At 48.9% G+C, this 25,704-nt stretch overlaps 1 protein-coding gene across 5 annotated transcripts in view; it reads left to right on the top strand.

Annotated features, from left to right (window-relative positions):
* Positions 1-25,704, top strand: part of SFXN5 (sideroflexin 5) — a 129,521-nt gene that overhangs the window by 58,593 nt on the left and 45,224 nt on the right. For all 5 annotated transcript variants that reach the window (XM_038007103.2, XM_038007100.2, XM_007970241.3 and 2 more), the window contains exons 7-10: positions 12,726-12,779; positions 13,814-13,870; positions 15,287-15,352; positions 25,086-25,176. In XM_038007103.2, the coding sequence (XP_037863031.1) occupies positions 12,726-12,779; positions 13,814-13,870; positions 15,287-15,352; positions 25,086-25,176 (268 nt within the window). The remainder of the gene's footprint in view (positions 1-12,725; positions 12,780-13,813; positions 13,871-15,286; positions 15,353-25,085; positions 25,177-25,704) is intronic.

Here is a 25,704-nt window from a genome sequence, read left to right as displayed (position 1 = left end):
ATGGTGCTGAGACAGCTGGCTACCTATGTGGAAAAGAAAGAAAATCAGATCTCTACATCACCTTATACACCAAAGGACATTTAAATATGAAAAGAAAATATTTGCAGCAATGTTTATGATAGCAAAAAATTGGAAACTGCTGAAATTCCATCAACAAGAAAATGAATCAGTCATGGCTTAGTCACGCAGTGGAATACTTAACACAGGAAAGAAAACAATGAGCAAGGGCGACATTTATGAATATGGATAAATTTCAAAAACAATGTTGAATGAAAAAATAGTAGCAGAGTAGTAATGCTCTCTGTCATTTATATAATGTTAAAAGATATGCAAAGCAATATTATATATAGTTTATGAGTACATTTTTAATGCATCCTTAAAAACATTCATAGGAACAATTAGCACCGGCTTCGTGATACTGTTTACCTCTGGGGAGAGAAAGCAATGAAATTTAGCAGGAGAACAGGGGGTGCTTCGTTTGCATTTATAGTGTTTCATCTCTTAAAAACATCTTCACAAAAAAATTGACGAAATAAGATTGGACATATATGGATGCTCGTTATCCTCTAGACTTTTCTGTATCCTTGAAAGATTTCATTTTATATATATATTTAAAAATATATAAATATATCAAGAGAGGTATTATTCACATCTCTATTTTTATGTTGTTGCCCTGAAACTACTACATTGTTCTGAAATATTCTGAAAAAGGTTTATAAATTTCCCACCATAATTGTGTGTATGTGTGAGTGTGTGTTTCATTTCTTTGCATTTCTTGCAGTTGTTTTATAGATTTCGATGCAATGGTGTTTGGTGTGTTCAGTTTTGTCTTCTTGATATCATCTGTGTCTCTCAAACACACACGCACAGAATATCCCTGTTTCATTGATTATTCTTGCCTTGAATTTTACTTCTCTTAATATTTTTTATTCCTGTTTTGCTTAATTGACTTGTATTATGTATCATTGCCTATACCTTTATGTCAGAGTCATTTAATTTCTGTGCTATTTTGTGTTACACAACTCTTTTGGACAAAATATAGCTGAATTCTACTTTCGCTGCGTAAAAAGGCTACTTACATTTAACCCAGTTTGAGAAGCACTGCCTTTAATTTTAATGAGAAATGGAGCCCTTTTGTATTTATTCTGCCACTGATGATGATGACTGCATAGCCCAGCTGTCAAATGGGTTTTGTTGTTGCTGTTAGCTTTTTATTAAGCTTTGTTTGTGTTTCCACTTCTTTTCCTGATTTATAGTAGAGAAAAGGTCCTTTAGTTTCTTTAGTTTAGAAGGGGAACATCCTAATTTTCTCTACTTACCATTCATCTGTAATATTTTATAGTACAGAGAGGTTACATTATGTATACTTTATAATCAAGAGTCAAATAATAAGTATGACTTCCCTAACGCTACCCACATAGGAAGAGACTTGTAGCGTGTAATTTCACTCTACTCTCTACTTGATCATTTTACCTCCCTCCACACACCTGCCAAGTTTTTGGAAATCATCTGGAATGTCATCAGATTTATAAAGCCTTTCTTAACACCTGTATTATACTTCACAATTATTTAGGCTGTGTGTGTGTGTGTGTGTGTGTGTGTGTGTGTTTGGCTAGAATACCTTTTTGAACAATATTCAGAATACAGGGGCAATATGCCTTTCTGAATCTTTGCATATCTGGAGATCTTTTTTTTCCCTTTCATACATGAACAATAGTTGGCCTGATTTTCTTTTCCTTTCTAGGTAAACTTCCCCCTTCCCCTAGAATCGTTTGGTATTTTTTCTCTTTATCTTTGGAGTTCAGAAATATCTCCTAGGATTTAAAAAAAAATCTTCTCTGTATATTTTATAAAATTATACAAGTAATACATGAATATGTTCCTTGGGATTCAAAAATACCACCAAGAATGTTTTATAAAGAATATTTTTAAAGTTATACAAGTAATACATGAATGTTCTCTCGGCTCGGAATTTAAACAATACAAACAAAAGTAGAGGTCCTTGTGATGCTCCTCAACCCTGAATTTCTGCCCAGAGTAACCCCTGTAGGAAGTTTGGTGTGTGCCTCTAGGCTTTTTCTAGATATCTGCATACATTTAAGTCTTTTAAAATTTTTTTTGTTTTGTGGATTTTTCCATTAAAAAGATAACAATATACGTATGTATCTATGGTTAGCTTATGACACTTAGCAGTTTGCCTCCATAATGATTGGCTTCATTTATTTATTTGTTTGTTTTCTCTGCTGAATGGCACCGTCTCTTCCAGTGTGATGGGTTGAGGTTATTTCCGATTATTTGCTGTTAGAAACGATTGTGCTAGGAAAAATCTTTGTAAAGCCATTTTTTTGCACAAGGATAAGGGTTTCTAAAGGGCACTTCCAGAAAGTGAATTTGCTGCTTAAAAAGCTACGCACATTTACATCTTTAATAGATATGGCTGAATTTCCCTTCAAAAAGACTATATTTCCCCATGCTTTCATAACACTAGTATTCATTCATCTTTTTAATGTTTTTGCCAGTCTGATGGGGGAAGGGGTAGGTTCTCATTATGCTTTTAATTTTTATTTCCATAAACACCGAAAAGATGTTGGTGCTTTTTAAATTTATTTATTGGCAATTGGTATTCCCTCTTCTCTGAATTACCTGTTCACACTCTTTGTCCATTCTTCCATGGGCCATATTTTTCTAGTTGATTTGTAAGAGCTCTTTATATATTTTGGACATTAATCCTTTGGGTTATATATATGGCAAGTCTCTTCTCCAGCTGTTTATCCCTTATTCTCTGGTGTCTTTGTTATAGAAAACTTTTAAATATTGATGTCTTTAAATATAATGATCTGTCTTTTGATTGATTTTGAGTCTTTTTCCACTCCTCACCTCCATCTCCTTTATTAAAATAACTGAGGCCAGGAGTGGTGGCTCACGTGTGTAATCCCAGTACTTTGGGAGGCCAAGGTGGGAGGATTGCTTGAGCCCAGGAGTCTGAGACCAGTCTGAGCAACATAGGGAGATCTCATCTCTACAAAAAAGTTAAAAAATTAGCCAGGCATGGTGGTGTGCGCCTGTGGTCCCCGTTACTCGGGAGGCTGAGGTGGGAGGATTACTTGAGCTGAGGAGTTTGAGGCTCCAGTGAGTTTTGATTGTGCCACTGCACTTTAGCCAGGGTGGCGCAGTGAGACCCTGTCTCAAAATAAATACATAAATTAAATAAAGATAAAATAACTAGATTTGTGAAAGCTATGTCTTGGAATCAGCTCTTGGATGTATTTATCAATTCTATATTCTAAGTATTCATTTATGCTTTTGTTTTTATAATATCCCTTTTTCCCTCTTTTCTTTGTTTGTGGTTGGTTTTCTTACTTTTTGCCTTGAATGTTTAGTTTATTTATTTTCCTTCTAATGAAAGTGTTTAGTGCTGTGAATTTGCCTCTGAATATATCTAAAACATGGCTATATCTGATATGTTTTCATATATAGTGATCTTATGTTGTTATTTTCTAAATAAGCTTGAAATTATAATTTCAAATCCTCTTTAGTCAATTAGAAGAACACATTTTAAATTCTAAGTGGTTGGGTTTTAAAAAATGTGTTCTTTTGTTATGTTCTAGCTTGTCTTATTTTCAGAGAGAGTGACCTCTACAGTTTTGCCAGTTGGGATTTATTGTGGTTTTCTTTGTAGCATGGTATCTGAATATGCCACTTAGGATCAGGGTCATCTGCATGTAACAAAGTCCAAAATAACAATGGCTTAAACAAAATAGTTTATTTCTCTCTCATGTCAAAGAAGTTTGGAGATAGGCAGGACCCCCACAGTATCATAAGGAACCCAGACTTCCATTTTCAGTACTGGCTTCTATTGTAAAAAGTCACCCCATAGCCCGAGATGGCTGCTGGAGTTCCAGCCATCACATTCACATTCCAGAGAGGAGAAAGAAAAGAAGAATAGTAGGCTGTATCTCCCAAGATAAAGCTTATCTTTAAGATACAGCCTCTCTTTAAGGAGCCTTTTTGGAATTTCCATGCAACAGTTCTGCTTACATTTCATTTAGAATTTAGCTGGGTATATAGTTGATCCCCAATTATATAAGGATTCTATTAGTAAGAAAGAAGGGAAGAATGGTGATAGGTAGGCAAACAAGAATGCCATAATAACTTCTATAAATATTCCATCAACACTTTAAAAGATATACCATTTAGTGGCATCATCTCTTTGTTAAACTGGGTAAGTGGATATTTGAAATGGCAAAAGTTGAATGTGGGGCTCATTTTTCCCTGAGAAGCCAAATGGAGTCTTACACAATTACCAGCTGCCATCAAATGGGAAGAACTGGCTAACTCAGTAGATGCCATCACTGTCTTCGATTCACAATGGGTTACTGAGGCTCATGCCATACATTTCCACTCTCTCCTCACCGTACCCAAGACAAGCCCATCATTGCAGGGTCACTATGGCCCTGTAGGCAGGTGGGGGACTTGGATGCTGATCCACTCGCATGCCATTCATTGCTGAAGCAGATGTATGAATGTCCTATCAGGACCAATCCTTTTCCAGGCTGGAGCAAGCATCCCTCTATGAATACGTGCATGTGGTGTGAGAAGAGGATGCCCTGGCCTCCAAGATCCTGTGTGAATACTTGATGGAGGCAAAATGGGGAGCATGGCCTGGGATACCTCCCAGCAGCTCTATGAGGCAGCCAGAACCGAAATGACGATGCTCACCTATCCCCACTTCCTAGCCCCAAATATCTGTATCCTGGAGTTCAGAACAGTCAAGCCAGAGGCTGGGTCTCCAGAGGAACCATTGGATTTGAAAAACCTGTGGCCTTCCACCTTGGCACTTTCACATGGACAAGCAACGTGGTCTGTCCCCATTCCTCCCCACCCCTGGGCCACTGCCTCGTCTTGTGTGGAGGGAGCATGCTGGCTGCTCCAGCGCTTTCTGCAGCTCCATCAGCTCCTCCAAGGCCTTGCTGTCGCCTAGTAGCACTGAACATTTAAGCAAATGCCTGGTCTGAAGGGGAGTGAAAGTTCCAGTCCACACCTTAGGAAAGCCCCTGGTCTGATGGAGTGGTTAAGAAAATATACGCATGCAGAAGCCACTAAAAATGCTTACCAAAATAGAAACGAGGGTGCCAGCGAATGTGCTAGGAACTGGGTCCCTGAGTGATGAAGGGAAGGGGCGAGTAAGGCTGGCAGGTGCCTCAACTGAGAAGCTTCTGGAAACCACAGTGAGGCTGCCTTCTGCCCAGGTGCACATCCCCGGCTTGACCCCGACGCTGTTCCCACTTTGCCCGGGAGTCACCTCGCCCTACCCTGCTCACCCCCCAGAGCTCAGGAGAAACGAGCTGGTTTTCTCCCAGAGGCTGGTGCCAGTTTAGTCAGCAGATTTCACAGATCCACTGGCAACCATGTAGTGTCTTATTTTAAGCTTAACATTTGAAGATGGGAACTTTTTCCCCCTTCGGTGTGTGGCAAAGAGATCCCAATTTATACATAAGCACCGCGGCTATGCCGGTGCACTGAGGCTGTCCCTGAGGCTCTGCCGTTCATCGCTCCCTTTCTTCAGGTATCTTTCCAGAAAAAACCCGCCAGCGTGGTGGCTTCTTATCCATGGCCTCTCCCTTCCCAGGTTTCCCCTGAGCACAGCACTGCCACTTCCGTGCACGTGGCCGGGGAGAGGCAGAGCCAGGCTTGGCCCTGGTGGTCCGTCCCTCGTCCTGCCTGCCCTCTCCATTTCCCCTCTGCTCCTGCGCCCTCTTCCCTTGTTTGCTGTGGAATGCCTCAGATGCCAGGGCCTGGGTTTCCCTCATGGGCCTGGGGCTCTCCCAGAGAGCATTCGTGCCTCCCTCAGTCCTGAGCTCCCCAAAGTGCTGTTCCCCTCCCCTCCCCTCCCCTTCTCTCCTTTCCCCTCCCCTCCCCTCCCCTCCCTGTCATGTCGGACTCTCAAAACTCAGGGACCAAAAGCCTCATTTCCAGCCCAGGGTGCTAAGGAGGGCAGACCACGATCACCTAGTCATTGGATCTGGTGGCCTTAGGTTAAGTCTAAATCCGATTTCTGTCTTGAGACATTAAGAGCTTGAACTCTGTACTTTGCACTGTTTCATTTTAACGCACAGATGATCACATGGACTTAGAGACTCCAAGTATCAGAAGATGCTGGTGTTGGCCACTTCATCTCCAGGGGTGTGTCCCAGGGCCCTCCTGACATCTCCCAAGCCTCCTCATCCCTCCTCTGCTTTTTTGCACATTTAAATCCCAATCCCAGTGTTCTCCCTGGCTTTTCTCCAGCATTACCAGACCCCAGCCATGTTGACCTAGCTCACCACACAGGAGGTGTCGCTCCAGTGAAGCTAGAATTGGCCGGTCCGGGGTGAACATTCATTTGACAGAGAGATTTTCTTTAACTGGCTGGCATCCTTTAAGTAGCAACACCCCTTATACACTGAAGTATAACTTTCAGATCATTAGTCACACAAATCAGAAGATAGAGACAAAGTAGAAGGAAACAACAGGACATCTGTTGGGTATTGGGGTACTGGGGCCCATGGTGGATCTGTCAGTAACAAAGAGGGACATTTATGGAGTTGAGCAAGTCTGTGGTGGAAAGGGATGAGATGTAAAGACACTTGCTCTACCTGGGAGGCTCCCAGGTATGTGGGGAGGCAGCGTCAAGGGGCCTCCTCTGAGCTTATGGAAGCTCTCGAGGTAGACACTTTTTTGCTGCTGAGATGAATGGTACCGAGAAGGCATGCAGGGTGCCGGGGAGCGCGTGACAGACCTTACCTCACTGTGAGGGTCAGAGGAGACATCCTGGAGGAAGTGATGCTTAAACTAAAACCTGAAGGATGAGGAAGGAGGGATTAGCCAAGTAGAAACGGGGTGAAGGGTGAGAGGGATGATTATTTCCACTGTTATCTTGGCGAACAGGACAGTTCTGTACCCCGTAGTCTTCCCCTGGCTTCAGTTTTACCGCCCAATTGTTTTGACGCATACCTCATTTCCTCTCCAGATTTCCCACGCTTTTAAAAAAACCTTTCTCCTGTAGTTTGAGTCAGTTTTGTATGGGAGGTGGCCAAGGGGCGGGGGCTTGCTCAGTTCTGAGCCCTGATATCATGGTACACAGAACTGTGGCAGTGGCCTTACCCCTCCTTGCCTTTATCTTCAGCTGTTCATGTCCCACTTCTGGCCAAGCAGATTGAGATATTTGGGGGTGCCTCTCTCCCAGATTGAGACCTCATCTCTCTGCAGCAGTTAGAATACTCTGAAGGAGGAGGCCCAAAGTGAAGATGTGATTTTTCTTGTAGCAAGTTACCATATGGGTGCCATTGGCCCCATTCCTCACTCTGTCTTGAGACTAGGCTCAAGCACAAACTGCCCCTCTTCCTGGGCCTGTCAGGGCATCCCTAGAATTGGGCTGATGGCCCCTGGGTTGGGTGGGTTTGATAAGCAAGGCTGCTTAGGAACCAACATCCCTGGTGAAGACTTAATTCAAGGCATATTCATAATGGTACAGAATTTTGGACTAGAAAGAACAGCATAGTCACTCTGCATATGTAGTAAGTCATGTATTAGCTAGCTGTTGCTACCATAGTGTCATATAGAAAACATCCACAACACTTCAGTGGCATCTGTGAGCATTCCTTTTCTTTTTTTTTTTTTTGAGATAATCTCACTCTTTGGGCTCTGTCGCCCAGGCTGGAGTGCAGTGGTGCGATCTCGGCTCACTGCAACCTCCGCCTCCTGGGTTTAAGCAGTTCTTGTGCCTCCGCCTCCCAAGTAGCTGGGATTACAGTCACCTGCCACCACCCTCAGCTAGTTTTTGCATTTTTACTAGAGATGAGGTTTTGCCATGTTGGCCAGGCTGGTCTTGAACTCCTGACCTCAGGTGATCTGCCTGCCTTGGCCTCCCAAAGTGCTGGGATTACAGGTGTGAGCCACTGTGCCTGTAAGCATTCATTCTTAGGGATCTGCAGTTGACTGGGGTTTGCCCGGTCTAGGCAGAGCTTGACTGAGGCAGTTCTGCATCTCACCATGGTCAACTGAAGGTGACCTGACCTGGGATAGACTGTGCCCTCCTGTCTCTCCTCCTCCTTGTACCAGGGATTTTTCAGGGATGTCTTCTTGTGGCAACCTTAGATGCTTAGGAGGACAAGCAGGAAGGCATGAGGCCTCTGAGCCAGGGCTCAGAACTGACGCACTGCCACGTCCGTCCTCCCATGTGCTGTCAGCCAGAGCAAGTTAGATGACCAAGCAGAGCCAAAAAGTGAGGAAATAAATTCCTTCTGTGATGAGGCTGTGGTGAGGGTATGGATAGAGGGAGTGGAAAATAATCTGGACCAAAGACTCAGTCTCCTACCCCAACCCCCCTGCAATTAGGACTTAATAAAAGTAGTCAGGAGTGCATTGTCCCAGTCCAGCAGAGATCTTTCCCTGGTCAATAATTATGTAATGATGAGCAGTGTTCTTCCAGCCTGGGGTGTGAGCCCAGCTTTGTGCTGAATGCCATGGGGGGCATCAGAGGAAGAGGGAAAAGCCCCAATTTTGCCTTCCGCAGCTCTGTTCTCTGAGGGATAAGACTTGTATTCCAAGACGGATGGAGATGAGATGATGTTCAGTGGTGTAATGCTGACTTTGGAGCTCAGAGGAAGAAACCAGCAAAGTCCAGGAAAGAACTACATGGGAGGAGAGGAATGGCACTGGCAACCGGCATCCAGGGAGCGCTTGCTGCAGGCTGCATGCTGAGCTGAATTTCCTCCACACCTTACTTCCTCTCATAACCATCCTGAGAGGTACTGGGATTGTCCTTCACTTAGCAGCCGAAGAAACAGAGGCACAAAGAGCTCCAGTGACTTGCCTGTGGTCACATAGCTGGTAAATGCTGGCACCAGCATTTGACGACCAGAGCCTGAGCATTAATCACTAGGTCTGTGGTAGGACACCCAAGAGGAAGGGGAACAGCAAAGGTACAGACGGATGTGCAGAGAGCACAGCTGCCAGGGGGCTGGAGCGGCAGAGGGGACTTCAGCCATGTTATGAACTATAAATGGGAGCAGAGATAGGATGTGTGATTTGGCCAAGGTCCTGCAGCGCGATAGGGTGGAGGCTGGGCTAGAAATCCTAGCTGTTGGCTCCTGTTTCCCTCTCCTTCCACTTTCCTTGGTACCAGCCACATTCTGGGCGCTCTCCACCCGTCTGCGTGGCCACGCCTGAATCGTTTCCCTCTTGGAAGAGGTGCAATCCACTGGCATTGAAGCTGGGTGGACTGGCTCCCTCTCTCTATCCATCTCTTTCTTCCTTTCCCCTGCCATGTTCTGGAAAGGGCAGCGGGAGGGAATGTGGGCAGGTTGCACCAGAGATATACATCTGAGAGCTGAAGGGAACATTTATTTTTAATTTAGACTTAAAAAGAAAAAAGGAAGTTATAAAATATCTGCTCTTGCTCCTGGGATTGTGCAGATGGTGCTGCGTTTTGCCTAATAGGGAATGGGGCTGGCATCCTCGTGCTTTTGGTCCCTGCCTGACTGTGAGGACCTGGAGGGCAGGATCCCTGCTCCCCTGCCTTAGCCTCACATGGCCCCCTAAGGCTCTGTTTGGCCGGTGCAGCTCTGTGCTCCTGTCTTCTAAGCTCACCCTCTCCACACTCCCTTCTGGGCTCCCAGACCTCCTCTGCAGTCAGACCAGTCTCTCCGCTGTCTCGGCTGTGCCTGTTCCTGTGTCTGCACCCCCTCAGCTCACTCCTACCTCCGCCTTTGTTAGATAGCCGGGACACACTCACCCCTCCCTTCCTGAACTTCTCTTTGGATGTTAAAATTTATCAACTTTACACATATCCAAATACCTCATTAAACCATCTTGTCATTTTCAAGCCTAGGTGTTATAAAGGATGTTAGCCTCCATTTTCTTGTCTGGTTTTTGTTTTTATTGTGGGTAAGGAGTGTGTGTGGTGTGTGTGTGTGTGGTGTGAGTGTGCGTGCACACGCATGTACTCATTCCTTTCCTCTGACTTTCTCCATTAGGAGCAGCAAGGAACTTGGTATGTAGAAGCAGCTCCCCATAAATGGATGTGGAGTGCTGACTGGATCCCCCCTCTTTCTGTGCTCAGGGGGATGAGCTGGAGAAGGAGCACCCTAAAATCAGAGTCAGGGCCCCCAAGCCAGGAACCAGGAGACCTGATTCTCTAGCTTGCTGTGAAGCTATGGACAGATTACTGAATTTCTCTAAGCCTCAGTTGTCTCGTTTGTAAAATATCAAAAGTAATCTCTGGTTTGATCCCCAGGGTTAGTATGAGGATTATGGTAAGTGAAATGCTTGGCAAAATCAATCAGTCAATCCATCTCTTTAAGAAAGAGTGAGGAGACTTATAGCAGTCAGAGGTGCCAGCATGGACCCCAGACCCATGTTAGGGCAGGAGATTGGGATGGGAAGTGGGGATTGTCTAACAAAGTAAAAAGCTCGCTGGTCACAGAGCCATGGGCAGTGTGTATGTGTGTGGTACATAGCCCAAATACTAGTTTAGTTTAGAGTTCTGGTTTGTTCTGGAAAAGACTTGATGTCACTTTTAAAAATGCTTGCCACTAAAGATAAAAGAAGTGAAGATGAAAATGAGACAAAGGGAAGGGAAGATAAAATGAAGCCAGAAGTGAGGTTTGGGCACAGAATCCAGGCAGTGTGGGTCTGTACACTTGGCAAATGTGGCTATGGAGAGCTGGCCTGAGTTTCTGGACGGTGCAAAGAGACTCAGTTAAATGGCCCAGTGTCTGCAAGGCGCATGCACACCAGTTACTCAGAGGCACAGCTTCTGATCCTGAGACTGGAAAATACTTTCCCCAAGAGGATTATAAAGGGAACCCTGTGGTGTCACGGGCCGTGTCCTGGACAGCAGTTGTCAGGTAAATGCAGTGAGTTCCATTGGGCTGTATCTTACAATGTTCCTGGTGGTCCAAGCACAGTTCAAGGGGGGTAAGTGGGGATTCAGAGGAGAAGACATGTAGTCCATAAGACACCGTGTTCAGTAGACTCCAGATCAGGGGATGACGTGCTGGGCTCCAAACAGTGAACAACTTTATTAACTTCCTCTGGTGGTAGGAGGCAGTCAGCCATGCATACGTGTACACATATGAGCACATGTACTCTTCACCCACCCCCTGTCCTGTCCCCACCCCTGCTAGGCTCGGCTTCCTCCATCTGGTTTTGCTTCTAACTGGGGGCCCCAACTAGGAGGAGGTCCTCAGTTTTCTGGGATACTTCTTGGCAGATGGGATCCCATTACAGACAAGACTGTCTCTGTTGACTTGACACCAACTACCCAGAATTTGGAAGTAGAATTTTACACTGAGGTCAACCCCTTCACTTTCATAGGTAAGAAAGTTAGAGCCCCAAAGGGGATCATCTTCTGCCAGAGATCACACGGGGATGGAGCTGAGTGTAAGACCCAAGTTCCCCTGATTCTCACTCTAGTTCCCTAAGCTGCCACTGCAAAGAAAAAAAAATCAAGTTGGGATCTCATTCTGGGGGAAAAAAAATCTCATAATTCCTCATTGGAGCTATGGAATAGTTTTATATTATATAATTTTATTCAAACTGATATGAGCCAATAAATATAGATTGTGTGTGTGTGTGTGTGTGTGTGTGTTTGCTCTTTTAAAACATTTTAATGTTTAAAACATGATTTACTAATGCTGCTGGGGATGTCTAGAATTTGATTTACTGCATATTATTGAGTGTTTATACTTGTTCCTTACAGAAATTCTTGCCAAAGAGCCATTTTATCTACAGGAATAATAAATAAGTCAATATGTGGATGGTTGTGCACATTTTTCCCATATGCAGCGGGACTTGGTAGATGTTACTTTGCACACAAACACTCAAAAGGTAAACTGGAGAGATGCACAGGGATCCCTGAAGTCCAAGGCTTCGCCAGTGTCAAAATCAGACCATTCATCTTGACTTAAACCAAAAAAAACGGTCAGCAAGTCTAGGTCTTAGGTGATATTTGGGCTTTGGGAATAATGGATCCACATCTGTGTTTCCATACGTAGCCATATGTGTATATTTGTTCATCTCTTCATTCATTCCTTCACTCATTCAACAAATATTAGAAATGTGTGTTTCATTCAGTTGCTTAAACATGGTTTAGGTTTTTGCTTCATGGAAATTCACAGATAACAGATACAAATTCCCCCAACTTGTATTTACAAAGCACTTAAGGCCTTTGAAATGATTTTTGTTTAATCCTCGTGAAAATCCTACAGGAAGGCTAGGGTGAGAAGGAGTCAGGTAACCTGAGTGGAAACGAAGGTATTCCTTTTGTTTGCTTGTTTTTATTGCCCCCCTAATAGTGGAAATAATGCATGTCTATTGTTAAGAAGAATACAGAAATATTTAAGATTGTGCAAAAGTAACCTGCAACCCAACCTCCAGAGACATCCACGCTACAGGTTTTTTCATGCTTGGAGATAATGTGTGTATGCATGTGTTTGTGTATATGGTTATATATATAAGGTGATTTTTCTTTAAATAAGATTATGCCGTAATATAATTCTGCAACTTAGTTTTTTTCCCATCGCACACCCTCTCCCTTAGTGAACCTCAGTTTGTGTGTACACGGCATACCACATCAGTTTGTATAGATCCAGCTCACTCGTTTGTGGTAGTGTATTTTTTCTTTGCAAAAGCATAGGATGTTTCTTTTGCCTTTTTCAGCATTTCTTCTCTCTTGCTCATAGGTAGTCGGTCTTCTCTTGCCCAACCAGACACTGGCATCCACTGTCTTCTGGCAGGTAACAGTCTCCCAGCAAACAGGGCTCCTGAAGGAAGGGCCCACACAGGTGCTGGTTAAGAACTCCCTGCCCTGGTGTCTCCTGCCCCGTCCAGACCCCGCGTAGGGTCAGTCCATCCCGACACCACCCCTAGCCCAGAAGTCACTGAAGGAAAACCAGGACTTTGGCCCTGCTGAGGTGTCTAGCAGCCCAGCATGTCTCAATCCACATGTGTCACTCTAACCTTTGGACCAAGGTGATGAGGGCTGCGTGCCCCTGCCTGGAACATGCTGGCTTGTCAGTGGGGTGGCCCCCACTCTGCCCCTTGGCTGCTTATCCCAAGGCCAGTGACCCTGAGGCCCCTAGCCTCATTTTGACATCAGCCTCCCCCACATCTACTGAGGAAGGTCAATCCACCCCTAATCTGAGGTGGTGAAGTGCATCACAGATCCTGGTCCCTGCTCTTGGAGACAGTCTGGGTTGTGATGCCATGAAAACAGTTGAGGGTATCTCTGTATTTATGTGTGCAGAGAAAGAGGGGCAGGAAGGAAAACCTGTCTGTCTTCTAGGAGAAAATGTCAGTCTTCAATGAACAAAACTCCTGCCGGCCTCTGTGTCTGGGAACTGGAGGTGCAGGACACTGGACTGGGAGATTTTTGAAAGAAGTGCAGGGCTGTCAGTCATTCTAGGCCAACTTTTGCCCAGCAAGTAATATAATAAAGATGGTGTGACAAAGGCAATGGGGTCTGCAGGGGCAGTGAATGCCATCATTCCAAGAGAGGTGACTGTCTCAGGATCAGGTGGACTGCTGGGGTGCGCAGGACCCCAGTCAGGAACCAAGAGACTTCCCGAGAGGCAGGGCTCAGTGCTAACACCAGCACAGCCCTGGGCAAACCAGGACCGTCAGTCATGCTAACTGGCAGCATGGGCAGCACCATGTGAGCTAGAGACCGCATGCTGTGCCTTTCTGGGGATGTGTGACCTCCTGGGGTCCAGGCCTGGCTTCCAGGGAGGTGACCACTCCTTCCCTGACTTCTCTCATCATTGCCTTTCAGTGGCTGAACCAGAGCCACAATGCCTGTGTCAACTATGCAAACCGCAATGCAACCAAGGTGAGCATCACTGCCCTCTCCCAAGTGGTGGGGTTCAGGATAGGGAGGCCCAGTCATCCTCCCTACAGTGTGACATGCCACCATCAGTGGCTGCCTCTTGGTTAAACATGGCCCTCCTCTAGATATCTTATTTAAAATGCCAACCCTTCAGGTGGGTGGCCGACTCAGACATGACTCGGCTGAGGTCAGCTGGAGTTTCTGGGCCAGGAGCCCTCTGGGGAGGAGCTGTTTACATGAAGTGAAGAAGGCCCATTAAATGGGAGCAATGCAAGGGATGAATTTGGCTGGCTTTCAGATTCTTCTTGGGTAGCTCTTACATTTGGGTGTTGGATCATGATGATATCAGCTACTTGGGGGCCACATTCCCCTAAAGCTTCCTCCAAATTTTCTGGAAGCTGCCTCAGTGCTCGCAGGTCCCGACTCCTGGCCACAAGCTGAAGGGCTGCTCCTGAGTGGGGAGGGTCCAGGGCTGGTACCTCCTCCCCAAAGCCCCCTGCACTCCTTGGAGAGCTTGTGGTAGAGGCCCGATCACCCTTCTGTTGTCCAGGAAGGGCTGCTGGGCCCCTGCTTTGCTACAAAGGCCACCTCTCCCCCACTTCAGTTCAAAGGCAAAGAAGGCAGGATGCATCTAGGTCCCCTTTGGGGGCCTGTCGGTTTGGGGTAGAGGAGAGTCCTAACATTTGCTAACCTTGGGGGAGAGGAGGGGAGTTAGGAGCTGGCCTGGGCTGTAGGAATTGAGAGGCTTGGTACACTGTGGGTACCAAGTGTACATCTAAACCTCCACCCCAAGTCTCTCTCATAGGCTTCACATATGGCCATCTCTGCTTGGATGACTCCCATTTATCTTAAACCAAACACCTGTAAACCTGCAGTTGTAGCACAGGGCAAGTTCCTTAGCTTTTTCTTAATTGTCTGTGTTGGAACCCGGGGTATGTTACTCTGTAGAGATATTGGGCAGCTATCATCTGTTGACATGGGAGCCCAGTTGTTCCATGGGCTGGCAAGGCCTGTGAGAGCCTTGACACTGGCATTTCCACCTAGAAAGTGCTCCAGGTGCCAAACAGCCCCCTTGCGACATTTAACCTCTGAAGTGGAGACTGCTTGCCCCAGCCATCAATGGTCTGTGTTAGCCTTGCTGTTCTTCACCTCCAGCCAGCATTGTCTGCCAGTGACCTTTCTAGAATAGGGCAGGAGTGAAGTGGGCCCTTCAGCATCTCCCTGGTTACTGGTGATTTATATTTCTACACTGGGAACTGAGCTGAGGGTGGCCTGATCCCTTTGGGTCCTGAGGGGCCTCTTCCACCCACCTTCCAGGCTGGTGGGCAGGATGCTTCTTGCTGGCTGGGACAGCTTATAAGGGGAAATATGGGAGCTTTTGGCACCCAGCAGGCCTGAAATTCTGCCTCTATTTTCCAGCCTTCACCTGTATCCAAGTTCATCCAGGGCTACCTGGGAGCTGTCATCAGTGCTGTCTCCATTGCTGTGAGTACTCCCTCCCCTGCTCCTTCTTGACTCTGCTGCTCTCGGGCCACCCCGCTCAGCATTGCAAGTGGATGCTTACCTGAGGGCCAGGCTGGGCAAGGATGTGGGAGTCAGGTTTCTGTGGGTAGGGAGTCAGGACAGGCTTTCCAGGCCGAAAAGAGGCTCCAGTAGACAGAGCACAACCCGGTGCTCCCTGTAATGGAGAGCAGGCGGGGAGGTGAGGTGGTGCCTGGGGGCGCCGAGGCAGGACATCTGTCTTGAGTGGGGCCACGGTTGCCCAGCACTCTGCTCAGAAGGCCGCTCCTCATGCTCGGTGATGTGGCTGGGTCGGAGTTGGGGGGGCGCCTCTGAATGACTCTGCAAGGCCCACCCATGTGCCTGCTCCCCTGAGCTTTTGCTCAGCTACCGGGGCGCTGCTGTTCCCTCTCTGTGGCCTTACTGGTGTCACATGTCCAGCTCCTCCTGAAGATCTGTCAGTGCCCAAAGCCAGGGGCATTAGGCTCATGCTGAGTCTCCACAGTACTTTGAGGCCGGAGCAGCTACTCAGTAGGGGAGGTTCAGAGACTGAGTGTGAGGGTATGGTAGATGTGGCTCCCTCCTTCCCAGAGGAGGCCAGGGGCAAGTGACACAGTCAGGGCCCTGGGCCAGAGCCAGAGTGGACGCTTAAGCTGCCAGGACCTTCTGCACACTTGTCCCACCCCTGAGCCCACCCCTGTGCCTACGTCTGGCTCTCTGTGGATCCCCACTAGGATAGCCTTCTATAGCCGACTCCAGAGGGCGAAGGGCCCCTTCACAACCCTGTCATTTCATTCATTACACAATACATTAATGTAACTGGTAAGAAAAAATAATTAGAAAATGAAAACCAAACAACATTCACATAGCTGAGCACAGTGGGGCACACCCGTAGTCCCAGCTACTCAGGAGGCTGAGGTGGGAGGATCACTTGAGCCCAGGTGTTGGAGTCTGTAGTGTGCTGTAATCACACCTGTGAACAGCCAGTGCACTCCAACCTGGGCAACATGGCAAGACCCCATTTAAAAAAAGAAAAGTCCGGGCGCAGTGGCTCACGCCTGTAATCCCAACACTTTGGGAGGCCGAGGTTGGTGGATCACCTGAGATCAGGAGTTCAAGACCAGCCTGGCCAACATGGTGAAACCCCGTCAATACTAAAAAAATACAAAAATTAGTTGGCATCGTGATGGGCACCTGTAATCCCAGCTCCTTGAGAGGCTGAGGCAGGAGAATTGCTTGAACCTGGGAGGCAGAAGTTGCAGTGAGCTGAGATCACGCCACTGCCCTCCAGCCTGGGCGACAGAGTGAGACTCCATCTCCAGAAAAACAAATAAATAAATAATAAAAAAGTTTAAAAATTTAAAAACTCCAAAACCATTCAGCTGGGCAAGGTGGTGTGCCCCTGTAATCCCAGCTACTCAGGAGGCTGAGATGGGAGGATCACTTATGGCCACGTTGGGCAGCATAGCAATATCTTATCTCTAATGAAAAAGAAAACATTCACATATAATGAAGAATTCACATACAATAACCTTTTGGTAAAACCCACTTTCCTCGTCTTTCCAGTGCCATTAAGTAAATACTGTATAATAACGGTTCACGGCTGTATATTACGCATTGTACCATACACCACAATTTAATTCACCATTCTTCTAAAGGAGGGATTTGGGGTTGTCCTGAAATGGCCTCATTTATTTCACTCCCACATAGACCAAGTCATCTCCAAATAGCTGTGAAGTGGGATGTCCCATCTCATGCCCAAGATCTCTTTCCCAAATCCTTATGTCTTCACAAAAGCAAGAAGCCAGACATTGCAGACCTATTCAGATGGCTCACCAAGAGACGGCTGACCTGCCACCCAGCTTGTCCTGCAGCCCAGCAGGAGACTGCATTTGTGAGTCAGACAAATGGGGGGTCCCTGATTCTGGGGACTTGCTGGGTGAAGGCCAAAGGCTCTCCTGAGTGGGAGAAAGGACTCTGTCACCTCCTCCTTGTTCCTTGTGATGAGAGGAGCTGATGGTCTGCTTGGCTTAGCAGCTCAAAAATCCCCTTCCCTTCTTGGAGACGCAGGGGTGGGGTGAGAGGAGGAGGCTACATAGGGAAGGATGCTGAGTGGCCCTGAATGGAAAGGCTTGAGTGAAGGGGATCATTGTCCCGGTGGACTTCCTTCCTCTGCAGGCCAAGAATCAGCTTCTCAGCCTGAGTAATATGGCAAAACCCCATCTCTACAAGAAATACAAAAAAATTAGTCAGGCATGGTGGTGCACACCTGTAGTCCCAGCTACCTGGGAGGCTGAGGTGGGAGAATTGCTTGAGCCCAGGAGGTCGAGGCTGCAGTGAGCCATGATTGCACCACTGCACTCCAGCCTGGGCGACAGAGCACAACCCTGTCTCAAAAAAAGTAAAAAATCACTCAGCTTTTTCTGAGAGCTCCGAGCTCTCTGCGTGTCCAGTCCTCACTGCCCCACCTGAAGGACCATCAGCCGCTCCATCCCAACCACTTGCCAGGGCAAACCTAGCACAGATTTGTAGGGTATGGGTTCTGAAGACAGAGTTATTGGGGGACTTGGAGCCCTCTGGGGTTCCCAGAGCTGATCTTGCTGAGCAGGGGCTGGGGCCTCAAGTGGGGCTGTGTCTGTGCTGGGGCCTCCCTAGTTTCTCCTCCCTGTGAGCTCCAGCACCCCTCAAAAGGCTTTCCCCAACCACTCCAGCCCGTAGCACTCTCCCTCCCCACAAGTCCTGGAAACCCCTGTCCTCCCCACTCACACTCAGTCGTACCATGTCCCTGTCCCCTCAGTGTTCTGCAGTCTGAGCCCCATCCCCACTGAATTACAAGTTAACCAGGGACAGGCACCATGGCTTCTCCCCCATGGAGAGGAGCATAGGGCACTGCCCCGTAAATACTTATTAATTAGGCCACTGACTGATTGCTGGCCTTGAGGCCCCTCCGATCTGCGAGTCCTAGCGGTGGCGGCGTCCCTCCTCCTGACGTCTTCACACAGTGAGGGTCTAACTCCGGCAGATGGAGTGGAGTTTCTGACTTGGAAAATCAGCAGCTTGCTTGCTTTTCTTTTGTGTGTGTAAGTCACAAAACCTCTGAAGAAAGAAGCTTTATTTTATTTTCCTTTCCCTTGTTCTCTGGAACCCCAGGTCCCGCAGCCTCATTAACTGATCTCTGCTTCAATTAGTGACAAATCCCCTCCCAGGGCGAGCCTGTTAGGAGGAGATGACCTGCAAACAAGTGTCATGGCCCCAGTGGTTGGCCCAGCTCTGGCATTAATTAAAACGAGTCCCTACAAGCAGGCGGCATGGATGGGGGCCTACAGGCTGCAAGCAGGTCCTTGGGACAGAGGGCGAGCTGGAGTGGAGGCCAGCCTCCTCCAGGGCCCTGGAGAGCCCCCTCCCCCACTCAGAGGAGCCCTGACCTTGGCCAGCAACCTTGGCATCAGGGATCCCCAGTTTGCATGCCCTCAAGTGAAGACTCCTACTGGTTGCAGGACCACCAGGGTGGGATTAGCAGCCTCTTGGTGAACCTTCTAAATAGATTTGGCAATGTCTGGCTGCTTGCTTGAGAATAAAAAAGAAATCCCGTCTTAAGTTATTTTTGAAATCTAACAGTTTGCTGTCTTTTAACAAAGGAAGCCTCTCTCAATCCTCACTGTTTTTTAGTTCGAGAGTTTGCATTAAGCACTTCTGTGGGCGGCCCTCACTGGGCCCCCAGCTACACGAGGGTGAGAGGAAGTAAGACCCATTGACTCCCACTGGGGGACTGTCATGTGCAGGTACTTTGCAGGCGCTGGGGGCTGCAGGGACTGGGGTGTCCTTCAAGGTGCTGAGAGGGGAAGCTAGAACGTCCTGTGGTATAATCAGAATTATGATTAAGGTGACCCCAGGGTGTGGTGGGAGCAGGGGAGGGGCCCCTACTTCACACAGGGCTGACTCGTAGGACAGAGTGGAGAGAGCAAGGGGCAGAGAGGGCGGGTGTTCCAGAGAGAGGGCACCGCACAGGCAGAGGCACACAGGAGAGCATGACCAACTCCAGGCTCAGAGCAGGAGGGTGGCCACCGGGTAGGGAGTGATGGTGATCGTGAGTGGAGGAGGATCAGGGCCAGTCAAGAGGCACCGTGAGTGCCTTGCTCAGGAGGAAGGAGGCCACGTCTGGAGCCCTGCCTGGGTGTCATCTGCTGGGTGTCTCAGATGGTACAGGTGGAAGTGGGCTGGAGGAGAAGGGGTGGGGCCACCCTCATGGACGAGGGGCCTGGATGAGGGTGGATGTGGGGCTGGAGAGGAAGACTCAGGGATGAAGTGATGTGGGACCAATCAGGAGCTGCCTGGGGGAGCCACATGATGAGAGGCACTTCATGCCCATTCCTCACACCCTTCCCTTCCAGCTAGGTCTTAGCTGGCTGAGGTTTTTCCCTGTTGGGGCAGTGCTGAGCTCCATTTCCAAAGGTTCTGGGCCCTGGGGGGTTCTTTCTGTGTAGGATGCAGTGGCTGTTAACCTTCACTACCAGACACTGGCATAGAAGGAGGGGTTCCAGGGGATCCCTGGGTACTGAACCCGTACACCTTCCAGTTCCCATTGCTTACTAACAACTCTGTGTCCCCTGGATAGTCAGACTGGAAAGTAGTCATGAGAATTGTAATAATGGCTAGCACTTCCAGAGTGCCTGCAGCGCACCAGGCATTGTTTAGGTGTTCATCCTCATTTTACAGATGAGGAGACTGAGGCACGGAGGTGAAGTAAGTGACAGGGCCTACCCAGGCTTAATCACACACAGAGACCCCTTTTTCCTTTTCCCTACTGCACTCCCTGTGGCATAGGGAGATGGGAGAAGCCAAGTGGTGTTCTCAGCTTCTAGGCTGGAGGAGCTATTACCATGCCGCCTGGCAGACAAGTCCCTCCCCAGGTACCCTGAGAGCAGTGGGGACTGGAAGATATTTTTTGAGAGGTTCTTTAGGTATAACAGAGTTCAACCCTCTGCTCACCTTCATACTTAGTTCCTGGGCCTGTGTTTTCTGGCCGTTGTCAAGTCAGCGGCATATATTTGTCCCTGGCCCAGAGCATGCCCTGCCACCTGCAAGACAGGGCCTGGCTGGCTCTGTGGTGGAGGGTGTACCTCAGGCCCTTCCGTTCTTCTCCAGGCTGGAGAGAGGTAGGGGGATGACAGCACCTGGGAATCCTGGACCAGACTGTTGTCTTACTGTGTTCAGGGAGTGGCTTTGGGTTTGGAGGGTCCATCGCATGGACCCTGTAGAGAATCTGCAGTGTTCAGAAGCCTGCAGATGGTGATGCTGGCAGTGCGAGTCAGACACAGAAAGCAGCTCTGTGTCTTTTCTAGGGAGGACAAGTTGTTGCCGCCTCCTGTGTAGAAGGGGTCTGTGTAATTGATTTCCTAGCAGGTAGCCTCCTGGCCCTTGTGGGGCGTGGTTCAGGAGTCAGGGTTGGTCACTGTTGTCAGCAAACAAGCAACTTGGTCACAGCTGGAGCAACTGATGTTTTAGCCTGTGCAGAACTCTGTCCCAGCTACTTGGCTACTTTGCTGCTGACCCCATTGCCAAGCAGCAGGCTGGCTGGGGTTGGGGAACAATTGACCTCCATGGAGGGTCTTGGGGCTACTTGACTACCAATGTGTTCTATCAAGTGTGCCCTCTGGTGGATATTTTTGGTACTTCAGCGATTCTTTGACCTTCTCCAACCCTTGCCCCCAGTGCCCACACAAACCCCTAACCCTTGGTTACATTATTATCTACCACCCAAGAGATGCCCTCCTTTTAGGCATGCCCCTTCCTCCATTGTTCTTCAGGGCCATTTGGACCCCCATAATGACTGGTGCAGTAGAGTCTGCAGACTGTTGTCTGAGTGCCCCGCAGACGACCTGGTATTTCATGCTTCTGATCCTCGGTGGAGTCCCGCTCCCTTCCTAGCCTCCTACTCAGGGGTCAGGCAGGCATCTCCTTCCTCAGGAGGCTTCATGACCCTTGGACCCACTCCCTTACGGCACCTCCTCATACAGGTAGCCAGAGCCTTGCAAGAAAGCCAGGCAGTCCTGCAGGGCTGTGTGGCTCCTCCAGTACCACTGAAGGCTTTAAGCAAGTTGCCATGTGTTTTCAGACTTCACTCCGACTGCTGTAGAGAGCAGATGGATGGAGGCAAGAGTGGAAGCAGGGGGCCTGGTTAGGAGGCACGCAGTCATCCTGGGACAGAGGCTGTGTGCTGAGTCGGGGGAGCAGGGAGAGCAAACAGCTGCATTCATGATATCCGGGAGATGCACCAGGGGGCCATGGTTACACATGGGCCCTGGGAGGCTTCTGCCCAGAATGCTCTGAGGTCTCTGGCATGAGAAGCAGAGCTGGAAATGGGCGAGGAGGCTGGGGTGTGGGTGAGGAAGAGCGAGACAACCTTCATTTGAGGTGTGAGAAGGTGGAATGCCTAGAGCCCTTGGACATAGAGGCATCCACCAGGCAACGGATATTCAGGCTGGAGTCAGGGCACAGATGCGGGGAGAGGGATGCAGGCATTCTTCCAGCTCCATCCAGTGTCTCCTTGCTGGCCTGTTGGCCCGGAAAGCCCTTGGTTCTTAAGGCTACAGCCACCAACTGTGTAGCTCATGACACTAAAGATTTGGTGTCATGAAGCTCCCACCCCACCCACAGCTCCTGCTGCTGGTCGACCCTGTTCCCATCTCTGTGGGGACTATCAGGAAGCTGGCCTTCCCTCCTTTTCCCCTGGTCTCCTGTCAGCTGCTCATGGCAAATTCACTGTAGCCAGACCTTGGAGATAAGTGGTCAAGAAGGCCTATTCCCTCCTTCAGGATGTTGCTGATGTCTTGTGGGACCTGAGCTCTGGTTTTCCCAGAACCCCTGTCTGATGGCCATACGAGAAATTCTTGTGCAAAATCCACACCCTGTTTGTTTTCCCCATCTACCAAAATGGAGCTCCTGTTTGGTTAATTTCTATTTTGTGGCTTATTTGGATGCTGTTAAAACAGATCCTGGGGGACCCTCAGCAGTAATTGTTCCACATCTCATTATCTTTCCTGAACCCGATTATTAGCTCTGATTTTTCTGATCGCTAGCTGCTGTTTGTGATGAGCTGTGTGCCATTAATACCAGCTGGTTCCCTTAAACAGGACCCACCGTGCCAGGGAAAATGAGTTGGCATTCAGAGCCACCAGCCTCTTGGCTTTTTCATTTTGATGGGCTCTACCAAATGTTCCAGGCCAAAGGGCCCTGAGGAACCAGAACAGACGGGCTCCCAACCCCTGGTCTGCAGCCATCTTGGGTTCCTTCTCAGGCTGTGGCTGTCCTAGGTGCTGTGGCAGTAAGACCTGGGCTGGGGCCTGGGAAGGGGTGAGGGTAAGTGGCCCTTTGCCTCTTCTATGTCCATGCCCTCCCTGCCACTGGGCCCATCACTGGCAAGTGGGCATTGTGACCTCACTGACTCCTCATGAGCTCACAGCTACACACATGCCCAGGTCTCCTCCCTGCTTTGCTGGTCCCCAGCCCCTTTCTTGGTCTCAGGCATGTTGGCCATGCTTTCAGAAACATATGTGTACCTCACTAAATGTCACCCTATCCATGCTGGGAGACCTGGTGACTTTCAGGGAAGGAGAGGCCAGAAGAAACCTGGGACAAGAACATTGTTTTCTCTCTTCATTCTTCCTCCCTGCACTCTGGGCTGTGCCAGTCCTAGCCAGTGGGAAGAATGGCCGATCAGGGAGGGGGAGGCTTTGGAGAGAGGGAGGCAAATGTGATGGCTACCTTTCCTCCTTTCCCTCCCGCTGCTCTCCAGCCCTGCCTACCCCCAAGAGGCTGTCATGGGGAAGGGTCCCAGCCCCTCTACTCACTTCCTTGAATGGCTCCTGCTCCCCGCCTCTTCTAGCACTTCCTGTATCTTCTTAAATTGTCATGCAGGATTTTGAACTCAGATCTGCTGACTTCTGGCTGCTGGGGGCAGGGGTGGTTCAAGGGCCCTGTCTTCCCTGCAGGAGTTGCCTTCTGTTTTCCACTCATTTGGATCCCAGCCCCAAGGAGGCCATTGTCAGGGAGGTGCTTGCTATGCAGATGTGCCGTTCAAAGGCATGCAGATATGAAAGCATCGCTCCCTCAGGTGGGAGACAATGGGAAGGTCGAGAGCACTGTGGTTAGGAGCAAGGCTTTGGAATTAGCAGTCCCTGCATTCAAATCCTAGCTTTACTTGCCTCATGACAGCCGTCTGTCCTTGAGCAAAATTGTTTAACCTCTCTGGACCTGTCTATATCTGTAAAAAGGGCCAACATGGTGTACCCAAAAGCCTTGTCGTGGTGATCTCATTAAGATATTTCATGTGAATATGTGCTGAGTGGCCTCACGTAGGAGGTGCTTACTGACTTCTCCCAAGCCCCCTCCTCTTCATCGCTACTGCCCGTCTGCGTATCCTCCAGCCTCCTCCCACGCTTTCTCTCACTGCACTTTTTGGGGGTGAGGGAGGCCATTTCTGAGTCACTTGCTCCTGGACTTGATGAATTCCATTCGTGTGGCGGGGGCAGCAGGGCCCAGTGTGAACCAGCAGCTCCCCAACCCTGCCCACTATACCACTCAAGTGAGTCCAAGCTGTGATGCCCCTGGCTGCCTCCCCCACTTCCCTTGAGCGAGCTGGGAGGACAAAGATTGGACTCTGAGGATCAGCCTGAGACTTAAGATGGAGGCTGTGTTCCCGAGAGCCCAGGGTGGGCATGCCAGGAAGCACTCTGGCTCCACGGAATGCTGCACTGCCCCGGGGCTGGCAGACCAGCACTTCCTTGTCTTCCTGGGTCTCACAGTCGCAGCCTGGCCTGGGCTGTTTCTGCCTTGCTGCACCCTGCCTCAACAGCGGCAGACACCTGGCAGCCCTGGAGGCCTTCCCAAGGCTCTGCGTCTTCCCCAACCACCCACAACATTAAGGCCAGAGCCAGGCCTGAGGGCACAGGGTGGCCTGCTGAGCCACCAGGTGTGCCAGACCTGAGAGCAGGCTGCCCCGGCCCATCAGGCCAGGAGTCCTGCCACGGCTCCTCCCACGCTTCCCAGGAAAGACAGCACAGGGGGCTGGCTTTGACCACCGTCTGGGGAAGCAGAGGCCTCTGCAACCCAACCCCTTTTCTGGTTTCATGCATCTTGTCTTTTCTGTCTCCAGGCCTGCACTCATATGCATTTCTCCACCAGAAAGTCCTTTTCCTCTGCCTAGCCCAACCCCATCTTTCTCTCCTCCGCAAAGCCCCACTCCCAGCCTTTGTCTTCTCCATGCAGTCATGTTTGTTGGTTCCTGCTTTTATTCCTGAGTCACCAATTTATTGAGCGTGTACTATGTGCTAGTGAGTGTAGCCCTAAGTAGTGGACATACAAAGATGAAAAAGGTGCAGTCACTCCTCCTGGTCTGGTGACATCATGATTATATAGCTTCATTTATTGAGGTCTCTTATATGCCAAGCTCACACCCACCACTTTACATACATTCTTATACCAGCTCTGGGATGTTGTAGGTATTACTATCCCTTTTTACAGATAGGTAAACCAAGGCAGAGAAAGATGAAATGACTTACCTGCCTAAGGTCCCACTGCTAGTAAGTGACACTGGAGGTGCAATTATGGGGAAAGATGACATCCCCCACTCTCTGTCCTTCCTCCCGTTCTCCCCTCCTCCCACAAGCCACTGCAGCATCATGTACTTTTTCTGTGTTTTTATTTTTTTCTTTCAAAGGTGGGCCTTAATGTCCTGGTTCAGAAAGCCAACAAGTTCACCCCAGCCACCCGCCTTCTCATCCAGAGGTTTGTGCCGTTCCCTGCTGTAGGTAAGACCTGCACAGCACATAGATGTGTGCTGTGGGTGGGTGTGGGGGACCGCGGGGCTCCCAGCAAGACAGATGACCCTTCCACACCTCTCCTGATGCCCAGGGGGCACCCAGCTGGGAGAAGTGGTGCAAAATGTGTAGCTAAAAGACAGGTCACGGGGTCCCACTGACCAGCTCTGTGCTGAGATTCTGCTTTCGGCATAGGGGTTCTTAGCCTGGGGTCCCACACCCCCAAGGGGTCAGTAGACAGAATGCTGCAGATCCGGTGAGCTTGGTCAGAGAAGAGATTTACATTAACCTCTAACTGCCTTTTAACATTTCCTTCCATTACGAATGTAGGCAGCAAACCACAGTCAGAAGCAGGACCTGTGACTTTGTCACCAGTAGAAATCACAGATGTTTTCATGGCACATTACAGTTCTTACAGAGATCTTAAAATATTATTTATGATCAACACTAATTCATATTTTCTTTTTCTTTTGAGACAGAGCTTCGCTCTTGTCACCCAGGCTGGAGTGTGGTGGCGCG

The sequence above is a fragment of the Chlorocebus sabaeus genome, chromosome 14 (assembly GCF_047675955.1).
Source record: "Chlorocebus sabaeus isolate Y175 chromosome 14, mChlSab1.0.hap1, whole genome shotgun sequence".
Taxonomy (NCBI): Eukaryota; Metazoa; Chordata; class Mammalia; order Primates; family Cercopithecidae; genus Chlorocebus; species Chlorocebus sabaeus.
Note: the sequence above shows the minus strand (reverse complement) of the source record. Positions and strands in the feature narration are given on the sequence as shown.